Source organism: Strongylocentrotus purpuratus, unplaced genomic scaffold (assembly GCF_000002235.5).
Source record: "Strongylocentrotus purpuratus isolate Spur 01 unplaced genomic scaffold, Spur_5.0 spur5_scaffold_2, whole genome shotgun sequence".
Lineage (NCBI taxonomy): Eukaryota > Metazoa > Echinodermata > Echinoidea > Camarodonta > Strongylocentrotidae > Strongylocentrotus > Strongylocentrotus purpuratus.
This window is the reverse complement of record NW_022145605.1, coordinates 42,179,684-42,194,856: the sequence shown is the minus strand read 5'-3', so window position 1 is coordinate 42,194,856 and position 15,173 is coordinate 42,179,684. Positions and strand designations below refer to the sequence as shown.

Sequence of the window (15,173 nt, the reverse complement as noted above, 5' to 3'; positions counted from 1 at the left end):
TTCCTTTATTTCTGCCCCTCTGCCCCTCGTCCAATACCCTCTCCTCTGTAATTGTATGGCCACCTCACTTTATTTCTACCGGTGTTTCTTCTCTGATCTCACTCCCTCATGCTTGGAATATTGGAATATCCTTAGTGTCTTCTTTTTTTATCCGTATAGTAAACACGACGAAATTAATCAAAACCACAATATTTTGAGGAAAGAATAATCCTTAGGAGATATGTATTTCCATTTATTCAATAACCGTATATATAGTTGCAAGAAAGATATGTTTGAGAAATATTCCTTATAATATATTGTTGTAAGAAAAATAGTTAGATAGATAGGGATAGATAGATAGATAGATAGAGAGAGACAGAGAGACAGATAGAGAGAGACAGAGAGACAGAGAGAGCAAGGTAGCAAAACGCATCTTCAGGGGCCTATTTACAGCTAAAGCCGGGGTAATAATCTCCAAGTTTGGAAGCGCTTAGTCATTCTGATAAGCGCTATATAAAAACTGAGTATTATTATTATTATTACCACCGATCGGTACCAGAAAATGTCATTCTCTTTTCAATTTATTTAAGTGGTCTAAAACAGACTTTGCAATGTCACTCTTTTAATTGTCATTGTTCTGCAGATGATAACTAAGTGTATACATAATGTTACCTACCCAAACAAATGTCATTGGTATTATTCGAAAGTTTGGGACTTTTATTAATGATAAAGAAATGGATGGGCTGTAACTCAATTGAAGTAAAAAGGGAAGTCCACCCTGATCAGAAAATCAGAAAAATGAAAGAAGTTCGACCCATATCTGAATAAACACAGAAGATAAATATGAGTATTGCGTAAGATGAATAATAATTTTTGAACTTTCCCATTTCTTTGACATGTTTGATGTCTGTTTGGAAGAAATTCACAGAGGAAATGTCCCCTGAAAGATTACTCCTTCAAAAAATCTCATTGAGGAAATATGACGAGACAAAAACTTGTATTCCTCTTGTTTGTGTAGTCACATATACCTTCATGTGGAATCTATGTTATTTTGAGCAAGAATGAGTACATTTATTTTCATGTTGATCCTACGAAAACCTAACAGTATTTATCAATTCTTATTTTACTGCTTCGTCAATGTTTCCAAATTGCTTCCGGATGGTTTCTACAATTTAGTTACATGATCAGTACTTGACTCTGTCTATAATGTCCATATGGAGCTCGAGATGCAACTTAAAAGAATGTAATACTTATATTGCATACCGGTTCATCGGTCAATGGGTAATTAACAAACCTAGGTTCCGAGCAATGCTCGAATCCATGACTTCCATATACATGCACTCAGGTGCTGATGTAAACTTCAGTATACTTTCACACCCCCCCCCCCAGAAAAAGATACTATTTTTAGTGACTTTAGCTAACATTATTTAGAACCTGACCACATGCGCGTCGTACAGGCCCGCTTATAGAGAATATTGATGATATATCATAAAATAGCATTTCAATCGCAAACTGATAAGCTGTCTTCACAGTTTGCTTACGTATTTAACCTGCGGTTATTGATCCGCTTAGTATTATTTTTAAAGCAGGCATGTCATTATAATCGTCCTGTGATTAAGATAGCGTTAGATAATGAAATATAAATGAGTCAATGAAATCCATATAAAAGATTCAAATTGTTGTTCTTGTGGGAAACCGGACGATAGGTTCTTCAAGATGAAGCTGTTTATTCTTGTTGCTCTCGTTGCTGCGGCTTCAGCCGTACGATATGATGGGTGAGTCTCTAATAATCACTAAACTTTCGTTCATTGTGAGGGTTACTTCATTACCTCTCAAACTTTGCTAAAAGGACTATTAAAAAAAGATATATGTTAACAAAAAGTCATTGTAACCAGTTTTCATTAAAGCCCCTCTAAAGCGTTGGGAGCCCCAAATTCGCCCCAAATTTGATGGCAAATTTCACTTAAACTGCATCATAATGTGAAAGACGATGTCATCTAAGACACACTTCTGCCCAGATTCCCCCCCCCCCCAGAAAAATTTAGTATTCCTTCATCTATATTCGACTTCAAACATATTTGTTTTTAAAATCCTTGCAGAAATGTGTCTTAAATGATGATGATGATTCACAGCATTTGTATGGCGCCATAATATATCTGTCTCAAAAAACATTCAAAGGCGCGAGCTCCTCCAATAAAATTAGCATTTAAATGTCTGAAGGAAGATGTGAGTCTTGAGTGAAGCTTTGAAGTGGTTCAGGTTGTCAATTTCGCGAATAGACGATGGGAGGGAATTCCACAGGCGAGGAGCAATAGAGGAAATAAGTTGTACGAAGCGAAAAGAGCAACACTTGAAATCTCAAGCACAATAGTGATTCTCAAAAGAAATGAAATGTACCAAATGGTTTGTTCTCGAAATCGATGTTGGGAATGGTTTTGCCCATGGAAGCAATTCGTGACAATGATGACTGTTTCACTTGGCTCCCCATGATCAGCATTTATTTGATGGATGTTTTTTAATATTGTATAATCTATAACTATGTCTGTGGGATTTAAGCAATGATAATTATGTTTAAAAAAACTGATCAAAGCCAAATGGCATTACGCTTGAAAACACAGCAAAAGAGTTGTAGTACATTTAAGGCATTTATTGAGGGGGAAACTGTAAAACTGTATTCCAAAATGTCAAAGGGAGGCGGGAGCAAAATATTTGAAAACCATTAAGTCCGACATCGCTGGGAACACAAAAAATATCATTGTAAACGGGATGATGAAACAAGAAATGTATGATAATTCCAATAAAATAAGTAGATTGTCAGAAGATATCGATAAAATTACTGTTCCGTAATTATAGAATTTCTTGAATATCCCATATAATCTCTATTAGTCCTATTTATGTGTATTGCTTTGTTTCGTTGTGCCTTAAAGAACTATATTATTAACCTGCTACTCAATTATTTATATCATATCGTTATTGAAATTAGTAAGCAAAAGCGAAATTGGTATGAGCGATTTTCAAAAGCCTAATTAAGGCATTTTACGCACAAAATCCTGTCCTCTTCCTTTTCTTTTCATTCTTTAGAATTTGTTGTGCATTTGTCACGTCTGTAAATGATTCTGAGTAACCTACTTGGTTTTGTAATATAAGTATTTTTGTAGTCTGTTTTTATTATTTGTTCTATTTTTGTATTTCGCTATGTTATTCTGTATGCATATCATTATATATATATATATATATATATATATATATATATATAATATCATTGTTTGCTTTCTAGAATGAGTTGGAAATACTGTTTTGAATTGAAAAGAAATATATATAATAAGAAATAAATGTTCTGAGGCATTTTTTCTCTTTCGATATTCACATTTTTTCTTCATTTCTATTAGATACCAGGCTCTTCGTGTGGAGCCACGGGATGACCTTCAGCTTGACTTCCTCAACTCATTGCAAAAGGAACTAGAAGGAAAGGTAGGCAACAAGCGGTCACGGTTGGATCTCTGTGAACACACTGTGGTGTTCACACTCTGTGATCACACTGTGGTGTTCACACTCTGTGATCACACTGTGGTGTTCACACTCTGTAAACACCACAGTGTGATCACAGAGTGTGAACACCACAGTGTGATCACAGAGTGTGAACACCACAGTGTGGCCTAGAGTGTGTGAACACCGCTGTGTAGCCTAGAGTGTGTGAACACCATTGTGTGGCCTAGAGTGTGTGCACCGCAGCTTGATCACAGTGCGCATGCACCATAATGTGATCTCAGAGTGTGTGCACCACAGCGTAATCACAGTGTGTATGCAGCACAGCGTGATCACAGATTTGGGGTTTTCTGAGGAGGCTAGGAACAGTGTGTGGTGGAAGTGTGATCGGGTGATGTGTGTGTCACATGGTGGGGAGGGGGTGGGGGGAGTAGGGTGTTTGGTTGGATGGGGTTATTTGTTTTATGTTACAACCGATTTTCAATTTTGTTTTCAACAATTGTACAATTTATGTAATGAAAATGTTTAAATTCATGTCAAGAAAAAACAACTGTATTTTATTTCTAAAATTAATTTGTATTGTTTGGAATCAATAAAATAAAAAAAAAGATTTCCAACATAATAAACCAATAGGGGAAGTGCAAATTTGAAGAAGAAAAAAAAGTGAACACTACAGCGTGATCACAGTGTGTGTACCACAGTGTAATCTCAGAGTGTGTGCACCACAGTGTGATCACAGTGTGTGTGCACCGCAGCGTGATCACCGCGGAGTATGAACACCACACTGGGATCACAGAGTGTGTGCACCACAGTGTTATCTCAGAGTGTGTGCACCACATTGTGATCACAGAGTGTGTGCACCGCAGCGTGATCACCGTGGAGTATGAACACCACACTGGGATCACAGAGTGTGTGCACCACAGTGTGGTCACAGAGTGTGAACACCACAGCGTGATCACCGTGGAGTATGTACACCACACTGGGATCACAGAGTGTGTGCACCACAGTGTTATCTCAGAGTGTGAACACCACAGTGTGGTCACAGAGTGTGAACACCACAGCGTGATCACCGTGGAGTATGAACACCACACTGGGATCACAGAGTGTGTGCACCACAGTGTGGTCACAGAGTGTGAACACCACAGCGTGATCACCGTGGAGTATGTACACCACACTGGGATCACAGAGTGTGTGCACCACAGTGTTATCTCAGAGTGTGAACACCACAGTGTGGTCAAAGAGTGTGAACACCACAGCGTGATCACAGAGTGTGTGCACCATAATGTGATCACAGAGTGTGAATAGCACAGTGTGATAAAAAAGTTTTAATCACTAGTGTGATCTCAGAGTGCAAGCGCCACAGTGTGAACACTGCAATGTACCGTGTGAGTAAAAAAAAAATTTACACCTAGAAAATTGCTAATTATTTTAAAAATCATCTATGAACAGTAGATTAGTATACATATTATGAAAGAGTGTTTTATCCCAAATCATTTGGTATCATTTTTGCGTGGAATGTGCCCACGCTTGTATAAACAGGAGGCATTGTTTGCGAGAGTGCAAAAATCGACTTGCGCCAGAGTGATGCCTACAGTATGTATTATGTTGAGATTAGCGGAGTGAGAGAATGGATTGAATGTATAGAATGAAACGCATTGCTATGCTTTTTGCAGAAGCAAAGTCACACACACACACACACACACACATACGCAAAATGTCGTTTGATGTTTGATATTCGATATTTGATATGTGTGGCATGATTAAATTTGTTAGAGATGTTATTTGGATCTGCAAAGACCGAATTATTACCCAAATCCCAAGGCCCGTATTCTGAAGTCAGGTTTAGTTAAACCTAGGTTTAACTTTAAACCCGGGTTTAACTAAGCCAGACTTCAGGTCTAAGTATCATTTCAGTTTCTGAAAGCCAGGTTTAGTTAAACCCAGGTTTAAGTCTAAAACCCAGGTTTAAAGTTAAGCCAAGGTTTAACTACCATGGAGATGTAGTCTGCTTCTACTGCACATGCTCAGTACAGCTCATCCATCTTCAAGGGTAGCTGATATAGGCTTTTTTATAGCTGGATTTCGTGCTGCAAATTTAATAACTTCAATTTAAAATATTCGACACAAACAAATCTCTTTCGAAGCAACCATTGAACGTTATGACCTGATTTTTTGTTTTGTTTTACCCTTTGATTTATTGTTAAACTGCTGAAAAAGTCTGAATCGAGGTGGAATTGTTCTTTACGAAAAATAAATGATACAAAAATCAGGATTCTACAATTCCAGAACATCATACAAATGCTCTAAATAAGATTTAAATGACTAAAAGAGAAACTAAAAAACGATCAAAAATACCTTCTTGATGCAAAATAACTAGTCCAAAGTCAACATTGCAGAAGCTCATTTGTTTGATTTTTAGTTTTTTTTTAGGACAATGGAATCCTTTTTCGAACCGACGTGTCGGGTATCGGATACCTCGGGTATCACAATCTCCTTCTTGGTCACCGTGCGCGCATCATCGATCGTGCGCGCATTCATTCGTTCAAGTACACACAGTTTAGAAATATTGCATTGTCCTAAAAAAAACGCTTGAAATTCGACCATATTATATGAGCTTCAATGTTGACTTTGGACTAGTTATTCTGCATCAAGAAGGTATTTGTGATCATTTCTCTTTAAGTCATTTTAATCTTATTTAGGTCTAGATCTAGATATCTAGATCTAGACCTCTATATGCATCTTTCGGGGCATCTTTAGGATGTTATGGATGTTTTGACATCATAATATTAATAGACTAGGCGCGCCTAATCGGTCTAGAGTCTAGACTAGATCTAGGGCAGAAATTGTAGGATTAGATTCTACCCAAAACTCTACTAGGTCTAGAGTTCCGGCTTAACACACTCGTTGGCTCTTAATTATGCTAATCCATGATTGTCTTATAAATATAGATTTAGCTCTTCATTAATTTACTCTTAATTCTAATTCAACCTTAGGCCTACAGTTTTATTTTAACTCGCATTTGTTTACTTCGTTGGGACCCAATTCAAAAATGTGCATTGCACTCACAGTTTCAAAACTACGTGAGCATAACGTCAAACTAAAGGTATGGGGCTACTATATTTGTTTTCCTCTGCAACAAAGTGATACGTGTTGTCGATTTACTTTGGCAACTTTTTAGTTTCAAGTATTGTCGTACTATACAAATCACACAATCTTATATAAAATATAAAATCTTAAGACTTAGAAAATATTAGGCATAAAGATTCAATAAGCAAATGAAGTATCCAAATTAATGTTCAAACTTGCCGAAGGCATAAAATCGCAAGGCCCACTTTCATCCGCAAGCGATGTGTGTGTCACCTTGTACTGTTGGAGTCAGTGCAAATCGATGTTTGTTTGGTATTTAAAAAACAACAGCGATGCAAAAAAATCATCGTCGCAATGATTATGAAAGGTTCTTTTCTTTCCACAAGAGGTCTCTCCGGTCTCATTATTTGCAATAATTCGTCGTAATGCCTTTTAATGGTGTCTTCTTCTCCTCTGAATTTCCAACAAATAGTTAGACCTGACTTAAGCCAGACTTAAACTAGGTGTACCCCAGGTTTAAATATGTGTACAATTTCCACAGAGTTAGACCAGGCTTAAACCTAGGTTTAAGTTAAACCTGACTTCAGAAACGCAAAATTAAACCTAGGTTTAAATCTGAGAGTTAGGCGAGGCTTAGACTAGACTTAAACCTAGGTTTAAAGTTAAACCTGACTTCAGAATACGGGCCCAAGTGTTTTATTCAAACATCACATAAGCATCTTTGGCGCAAGTCGATTTTTGCACTCTCGCAAACAGAGCCTCCTGTTCATCCAAACGTGAACACATACCAAACAAAATGTTACTAAAAGATTCGGGATAAAACACTCTTTTATAATATGTATACTAATTTACTGTTCATACATGATTTTTAAAATAATTAGCAATTTTCTAGGTGAAAACTTTTTTTTGACTCACACTGTATATACAGAGTATAATCTGTGAAAACCACAGTTTGATCAAATATCTAAAATTCAAGTTTGAACACAGTAAGTAAACATCAAAGTGAGAACACAGATTGAAGAAAAAAATGATCACAAGATGAAAGCACCAAAGTGAGTTTAAGCACTGCAATGTGATCACTAAGTGTAATGTGAACACTTTTACACTTTTAATGATGTAATCAAACTGTTCGCACAATGCGTAGTAGTGTGTCATTTCGAATATGTTCGATGTTTCTGTTACCAAACAGAAAATTACCTGCTGTAAAAAAAGTACGATAGTTAATCATGTAATCCATTATTTGTGAAGAAGTAAAAAATTAATTTTCCCTTCCTTCCATAGATATCTTTCTGGTCTCAACCCCTGACCACCAAGCGGCCGACCGACATCGTGGTCCAACCTCGTTTCCAAGATGACCTCAAGGAAATCCTGGATGCCAAACAGATCAAGTACTCTGTCATGATCGATGATGTCCAGACCTTGATCGACTCCCAGTCCCGCTCCGACGATGATGTCAAGATCAGTGCGGATTTCGACTACAGTGTCTACCACACATACGAAGAGGTGAAGTTATCCTAACGAGAAATCAATTTAAGTAAAATGAAATGGAAAAGCTTAAAGGTAAATTTGAGTTCTGGTCATGCGATTGCATTGTGAAAGAAGGTTCTGGAGTCATCAAATCATTATAAATTTGGCCCAATCTTGGTAAAGTAACAAGCACTGCACACAGAAAGAAGTACATGGGACTACACAAATGGTGTCGGGCCTACTTACCTTGAATTCCTCATCCTTCTATGCTCATTATCCAGCCAGGATACATTTTCTACCAAAATTGTTCGGCAAATGACATTTATTTGTAATCTCGAACATTCAGTGGAAGTTTCGTTTGATTCTGTGAGAATTCATTTTCCTTTTTTACCAGAACTCAAGTTTATCTTAAAAATGTGAAAGTAGCATAATTTATTTTAAAAAGAATTAAGCAATTTATGTATCGAAAGGGAAAGATTGACAAGTGTATAATAATTTCAAACTTGCTACTTGTTCAAGACACTAGATATAGATTTCTACATTAAAATATTACATGCCAATCAGATGAAAACGATGTAAAATGTCAATTGGCAAGAGTTTGTATATCTATAAAGCAGAATAGATGCCGAATGTTTTCTTCCTTACTGTGTTACCAATTAAAGTATACGGAATGTCCTTCTCTTATCTTAATTCATGAATGTAAACAATTTGTACCATATACTAAAGCAATGAATGCTGTACTTTAAAATGAATATTATTTTCTATCATCTTCTGGTGTTTGAATGTCGTTTTTGTTTTATCATATGAATTTATTTATTAGGTCTGATTATTTTGACTGTTATTTTTTCACTTGTTTGATAGATCCAAGCTTGGGTATTTGAGATCACTGCCGCACACAGCGCCATTGCTCAACAATTCCAGATCGCTACGTCTTCTGAAGGCCGTCCTATCAATGCTGTAAAGGTAAGCAATAACATCTTAACGATTACAACTTTTAGTTTGCCTTTTTGTCAGCATTAAACAAATTTAAATACGCGAGTCGACTTATGTGAGGAAAAATGTATAATGTTTCTCTTGATAAGGTCTTCTCATGTTCTTTGCAGGATCGAGATGAATATGAACTCCATAAATAAGAACATCCATTATTATTTTTGTTCATTATTATCGAGATGTATGTTATCCTCCTAACTGTGAATCCGTTCGTCACACTATCTCTCTCTCTCTCTCTCTTCACCGTTTCTTTCATAGATCTCTCTGTTCCTCTCTCAAATAGTTTTTCACATTTTCCTCCACATCCTCTCTTTTCCTTCTAGATAATGACTGGAGGTGTTGGTACAAAGAAGGCCGTCTACTGGCAGGGAGGTATCCACGCTCGTGAGTGGGTTTCGCCAGCTACTGTCATGTTCATTACTAAGTCTGTAAGCAATGTTCCTTATTAAGTAAAAATCAATCATGAGAGCACATTATTAAAAAAAAGGAAGGCTTCTGAAATCTTTACATCATGAAATAGTCTTCCTAGACATAGAAACAAAAGGATTAGGGATCGAATACTTACCTGATTCAATTCAATTCAAATGAACAATTGATGCGTATGTTTATAAGGCATTTTCTCTAAGGCGTTGCTCAGCACTGTTAATTGGGTCCCTGGCAGGATCTATTCCTTAAAATGCACTGTGCGCTTCGATGCGATACAGCCTTTTTCATATCTTTTGGTTCCTCAAATTACCCAATTTGTCTCGCTGCATTTAAATATAAACAATAAGTTAACTATAATGTAGTGAAATTCATTACACCATTATGCCCATTTGCTTCAATCCCATTCAGTACAAGCCAGCTCAATTAAAAACAATCCATTTCAAAATAATGTGATCGAACATTATGTTTGACCCTCGTTTTAACTGACCCTACTTTATCTTTCCCCTGACAGCTGCTTGAGAACTACGGTGTTGACAGCGATGTGACTGAGATCCTAGACAAATTCGATTACTACATCGTGCCCTCGCTCAACGTCGATGGATATTCTTATACATGGACTATGGTAAGCATAGACCACCAAATCGGGGGGGGGGGGGGAGATGGCTGATGCCCCTCAAAAATTTCAAGGGGGGCATACTCGAGTTTGCCCTCTCCCTCTTTTTTCTGTTTTCTTCTTTGCAAGAAATAGAGAAAATAGCATCAGTTTCATTACAATATTTATCATTGTAATGGATAAATAAATCAGATAATTTTTAGTGCAATCAAATGCAAACTTTCGGCATTTCAGAATCAATGCTACCTCGAATATGAGCACAGATTGTGTATCAGGAAAGTGTAAAAACTCTATCTACCATAGGCACCGGAATCCGGAGCGCAACATTATTCCATCTTACACATCGGAGGGTTTGGAAAAAAATATAATAATGATGACTATAATTATGTTCTGCGGCGTTCCAATGCTCTTAAATACAAGGTTCGTCATTCTAAGACCGAGATTCTGGCATTATAGCTCTCGATGCCCTCTGACATGATAATAGATAGAAGCAGTGTAAACCTGTAAACCCCGTGTACTCAAGGCGTCGGACGATCTGTCCTTCTTTCAAGGGGAAGAGAAATCGTTTTGATTCCCCCTTCATTCATAAGTCCATGATTTATTCAGTGTAAAGATTAGCTCTCTCGGGCTTTAAACGCAATGTTTAAACAGGTTTTTTTTTTCAATAATTCATTTGGCCCTCAAAAAGACCTTTCTAGACAAAAAAAATGAAATTATGTTGTATTGGCAATATATCAAGCATGAACTAACAAGATCAGAGAATATTAACAGTAGCATAGCGTTCCTCAAACAGTGACACGAACTTGTTTATGAAATAAATACCATTTCGTTTATAATGGTGTCAAATTATTTTCATGATATTACAGGACCGTTTGTGGAGAAAGACTCGATCAATTAACAGCGGTAGCGTTTGCCGAGGAGTAGATCCTAACAGAAACTATGAGTATGAATGGGGAGGTACGTACAAATAGGCTATTGCCAGATAGTTTGTCACCTTTGTTAATTTCATAAATTCTGTTGCTCTAATTATATTGGTACATCTTTACCAAATACAAACTACATGTAGTTAAATACTATCCCTTTTTGCAAATCGTTATGAACATTTTCTTTCTATTTTTTTGTTTAGGAGTTATTTTCGTTTACCCTGATCGATTTCAATTTCTGTACTTATGCCATAATATATGCATTATTAAGAATAATGACTTACACAACTCTTCAAGCACAGAATAAGTGTGTGAGAGAAAGAGTTTATGTTCTATTTTCTTATTCTAGTTTATCGTTACCCGAAGTTTAACTTATCTGTCCTATATATGTATGAGTAGTGTTTTTAATAATAAAAATTATAAGGGTATACTGTTAATACTTGGTAAACGATTGCACAAGAAATTAATGGGGGGTTGGTGCTATTAAAGACTTTACGCAGATAACTTATTGACCAAACCGCCCATTTCATCAACAGTTTGATTGTTACATGTAATCCCTACATTACCAATGCTGTTAGTCAATGTGTCCTTTTTAATTTCAGGCGAGGGTGCCAGCACCAGTGCCTGCTCAGACACGTACCGAGGCCCTACAGCTTTCTCTGAACCCGAGATCGCTGGATCCTCCTCTTTCCTTCTGAACGCTAACCAGGAGTTCGTGTGCTACATCGACTTCCATAGTTACTCTCAGCTCTGGCTTGCTCCCTGGTCATACACGGCCAGAGCTCGCCTTCCAAATGACATGGATGATCACGTAAGAAATTAACGATTAGGAGTTGTGATGATGTATGACGCAAAGAAGGACGATGATGACGATGATGGTGGTAGTGAGTATGGTGATTGACGGTGAGATAATGGTGATGATGACTCTTGATCATTATAATGATGATGACAATAATGACGGATGATGATGATATTGATGGACAGGTGACGGTGATTATGATGAACGGAGGTGAAAATACTGATGAGTATGCTACTCCTATTAATTTCATCATGACAATGATTATGTTGAATGTGATGATGATTACGATGATGATGGATATTGATGGCAATTGAGATAAAGATGATTATAGGCATAGTAGATGGGGATGATAATGATGTTAATGATAATGGGTCTGGATCTTAAAATTGATGATGAGGAGGAGGAGGAGGAGGAGGAGGAGGAGGATGAAGACGGATGGATGGTGATGGTGCTACTTTCGTTTCTAATGATGAACATCGTGGTAACGATCATGGTTGTCGTCATGGTCGTGGTCATGATAATGGTTGTTAAAATGAGGCAGGTTATGATGTGGAGATGCTGGTGAACATGAGGATTATAATGTGATGATGGTGGTGAACATGAGGATTATACTGTGATGCTGGTGGTGAACATGAGGATTATACTGTGATGCTGGTGGTGAACATGAGGATTATGCTGTGATGATGCTGGTGAACATGAGGAATATACTGTGATGATGCTGGTGAACATGAGGAATATACTGTGATGATGGTGGTGATTATGATGATGAAGATTATGATGATGACAGTGACAGCAATTTGGTGATAATGACTATCAGAATGATTGAGAAAATTGTGTAAAGAAATGTTCATGTTCAACTGTGCTCGTTAGTGATGATAATGTGACAGCAGGTAACATTTCATGTGTTTACTTGTTTGTGATGAAGGCGATATGCTGCATGCTGATGACAATGGCGATTTTAAAAAAAAAACTGAAATTTCGATGGAACATGTTGCACGGCTACGATCGTACTATAAGCAATTTTTGTAACATATTGTATCATGAAAATTATTATCATTATCATTATCATAATTGTCATTATTGTCATTATTGTTATTATTATTATTATTATTATCATCATCATTATTAGTAATATTATTAAAATGTTACATTTTAATAATACTATACTAATAATGATGATGATAATAATAATATTATAAATATTATAATTGTTATTATCATTATTATTGTCATTCTTATTAATTCTACTTTTCTTGCTTTTATTATCATTATCATTATTATAAGTATTGTATTGTATGATTTATTAACCTAGTAACAATATTAACATAGTAACACTAATCTCTTGTATACAGGATGAGGCTGCAGCCAAGGCTGTGAATGCTCTACAGAGTGTGTATGGTACCGAATATATCTATGGACCGTCTGCTAGGACACTCTGTAAGTTACCATGATTACAACTATCTATTGATACTCCAGCCTAGGAGATTTCAAACTAATTTCTACTTTAGATTATGAAACTTTTAGATTTTATACGAATAGGCATTCTGAAGACTTAAAGGCCGGGGAATATTTATCGAGCCTTTGCAACAGCAGAAGCAGCTCAGAATCGGGCATCCATCTTTTTCGCCATTTTTAATGTTTGTTCATGTTAGTTTATAAATACATTTGAAGCTTGTTAACGAAATATAATTAAGAAAGACAAGCAAGCGGGTAAAACGAAAATCTGATATCGTAACAGAAATAAAGTTTATCTCTAGCCTTAAGATAATATATAACTTTCTTCCTTATCCAGAAAAACAATTTTATAACAAGGGCGTAATACCTTTATAAATTAAAAAAAAAAGAGTGAAGTAGAATTTTCCTGAAGATCTCAAGTCAACAGCATACTTTAAAAGAATGACTTCCTTTGGATTTGAAAATAAATTAAAACAAGTGTACATACATGTATATAAATAATTTTTCCGAAATATTAATGTTTCTTGTCTTAGGATCGGACTTATGTTTCGAGCTTTCAAGTAGGGGAAAAAGTCCTAAGAAGTAGCAAACTGTGGTTACGTTAGTGACATCACTAACAAACAGTCGTAAGACTAGCCACCAACTGGTAACCGACTTGGCCTTTTAAAGTACCATGACATTCAACACTCAACACTCTGACAATACGTTTTCGACATTTGGTTTTAAATGATATTGTAATTTATCTCCAAATCAAATGAAAGTCAGTCAACAGGCGTGTAATAGCCTTTAAATAGTCAAAAATTGTATTGACCCCCCCCCTTTTTTTTCTTTTTCAATATTTACCAGACGCCGCCTCTGGATGTAGTGAAGATTGGGGCTACGCCACTCTGGGGGCCAAGTACTCGTACGTGGTGGAGCTGAGGGATACAGGAAGGTACGGCTTCCTGCTCCCTGCTAACCAGATCATCCCGACTGGTCAGGAGACATATGAAGCAGTCAAGGCACTCTGCAAACATATGGCGGACGAATACTAGTAGATCATTCAGCGACCATTGCTCACAATATTCAAAAACACTTATCTGGACTGTAGCAATCTTGTATGAAACGGATCATAGATTAAAATAGATGTCATAAAAATTTACCCTCTCTCTCTCTCTCTCTTTCTCTCTCTCACTCTCTCTGCACTGTATAATTTAATGTCGTCTTATGAAGGAATTATTTCGATGCCTCTACCGCATATGACGTTTCCTTGGAGTTTATTGAATGGATCGGTCTAACATTGGCATGAAATAATCATATCATCATTTATTCTTAGTTCAAACATAGGACGTACTAATTATACCCAGTTGTGTATATGTAAATGTATATGATTGTTAACGGAAAAAAGAAAGAAATATATTTGAAATCCTTACATTGTGTTAAAATTGTGTTTTTCTTGTGTATGTAGGGTGAACGTGAATGTGACGCAGTGGTGTATCATTGTGCGTCTTTTAAATATTAATTTCAAGTGTAGATTCCAATAAACACACATAAAGGAATGAAGAATAAGATGATAATACTCAGAGCGTTATCTTGGTTTCATGGATGATACACATTAATAATACATGTAAGTTATTGCCCCTCCTATGAAATTCAACAATTTCAAACAACTGTAATACCAAATGACAGATAACATGCACGAACTTCCCTTTCTGTAACTAGACGTGTTAAAAACGTGACGCAAAAAATATTCCTAATCATCGATGAGAAAAGACCAGCCTGTTAGCAGTTTTTCTTTGGCTGACACAAACTTGAAATAAGATAATGTCAAAATGATCGATGGATTATTGATAACGATTCAAAATAAGGGGTTATACTCATATTTAATAGCTGGGCTTTGTAATATTGATATGCCACGTATGAACGATTCATTCGTCTCGTCTGCAAGAAAGCAATACCATGTATGATA

General features: G+C 36.4%; 1 protein-coding gene across 1 annotated transcript; it reads left to right on the top strand.

Moving 5' to 3' along the window:
* Positions 1-1,657: 1,657 nt before the first annotated feature.
* On the top strand, positions 1,658-14,631 carry LOC580915 (carboxypeptidase B). The gene is made up of 10 exons (XM_780943.5): positions 1,658-1,754; positions 3,369-3,450; positions 7,834-8,055; positions 8,881-8,982; positions 9,333-9,437; positions 9,947-10,057; positions 10,915-11,005; positions 11,574-11,782; positions 13,123-13,207; positions 14,072-14,631. Exons 1-10 carry the CDS (start codon positions 1,696-1,698, stop codon positions 14,257-14,259), a joined length of 1,254 nt encoding a protein of 417 aa, XP_786036.3. The 5' UTR covers positions 1,658-1,695; the 3' UTR covers positions 14,260-14,631.
* Positions 14,632-15,173: the final 542 nt, after the last annotated feature.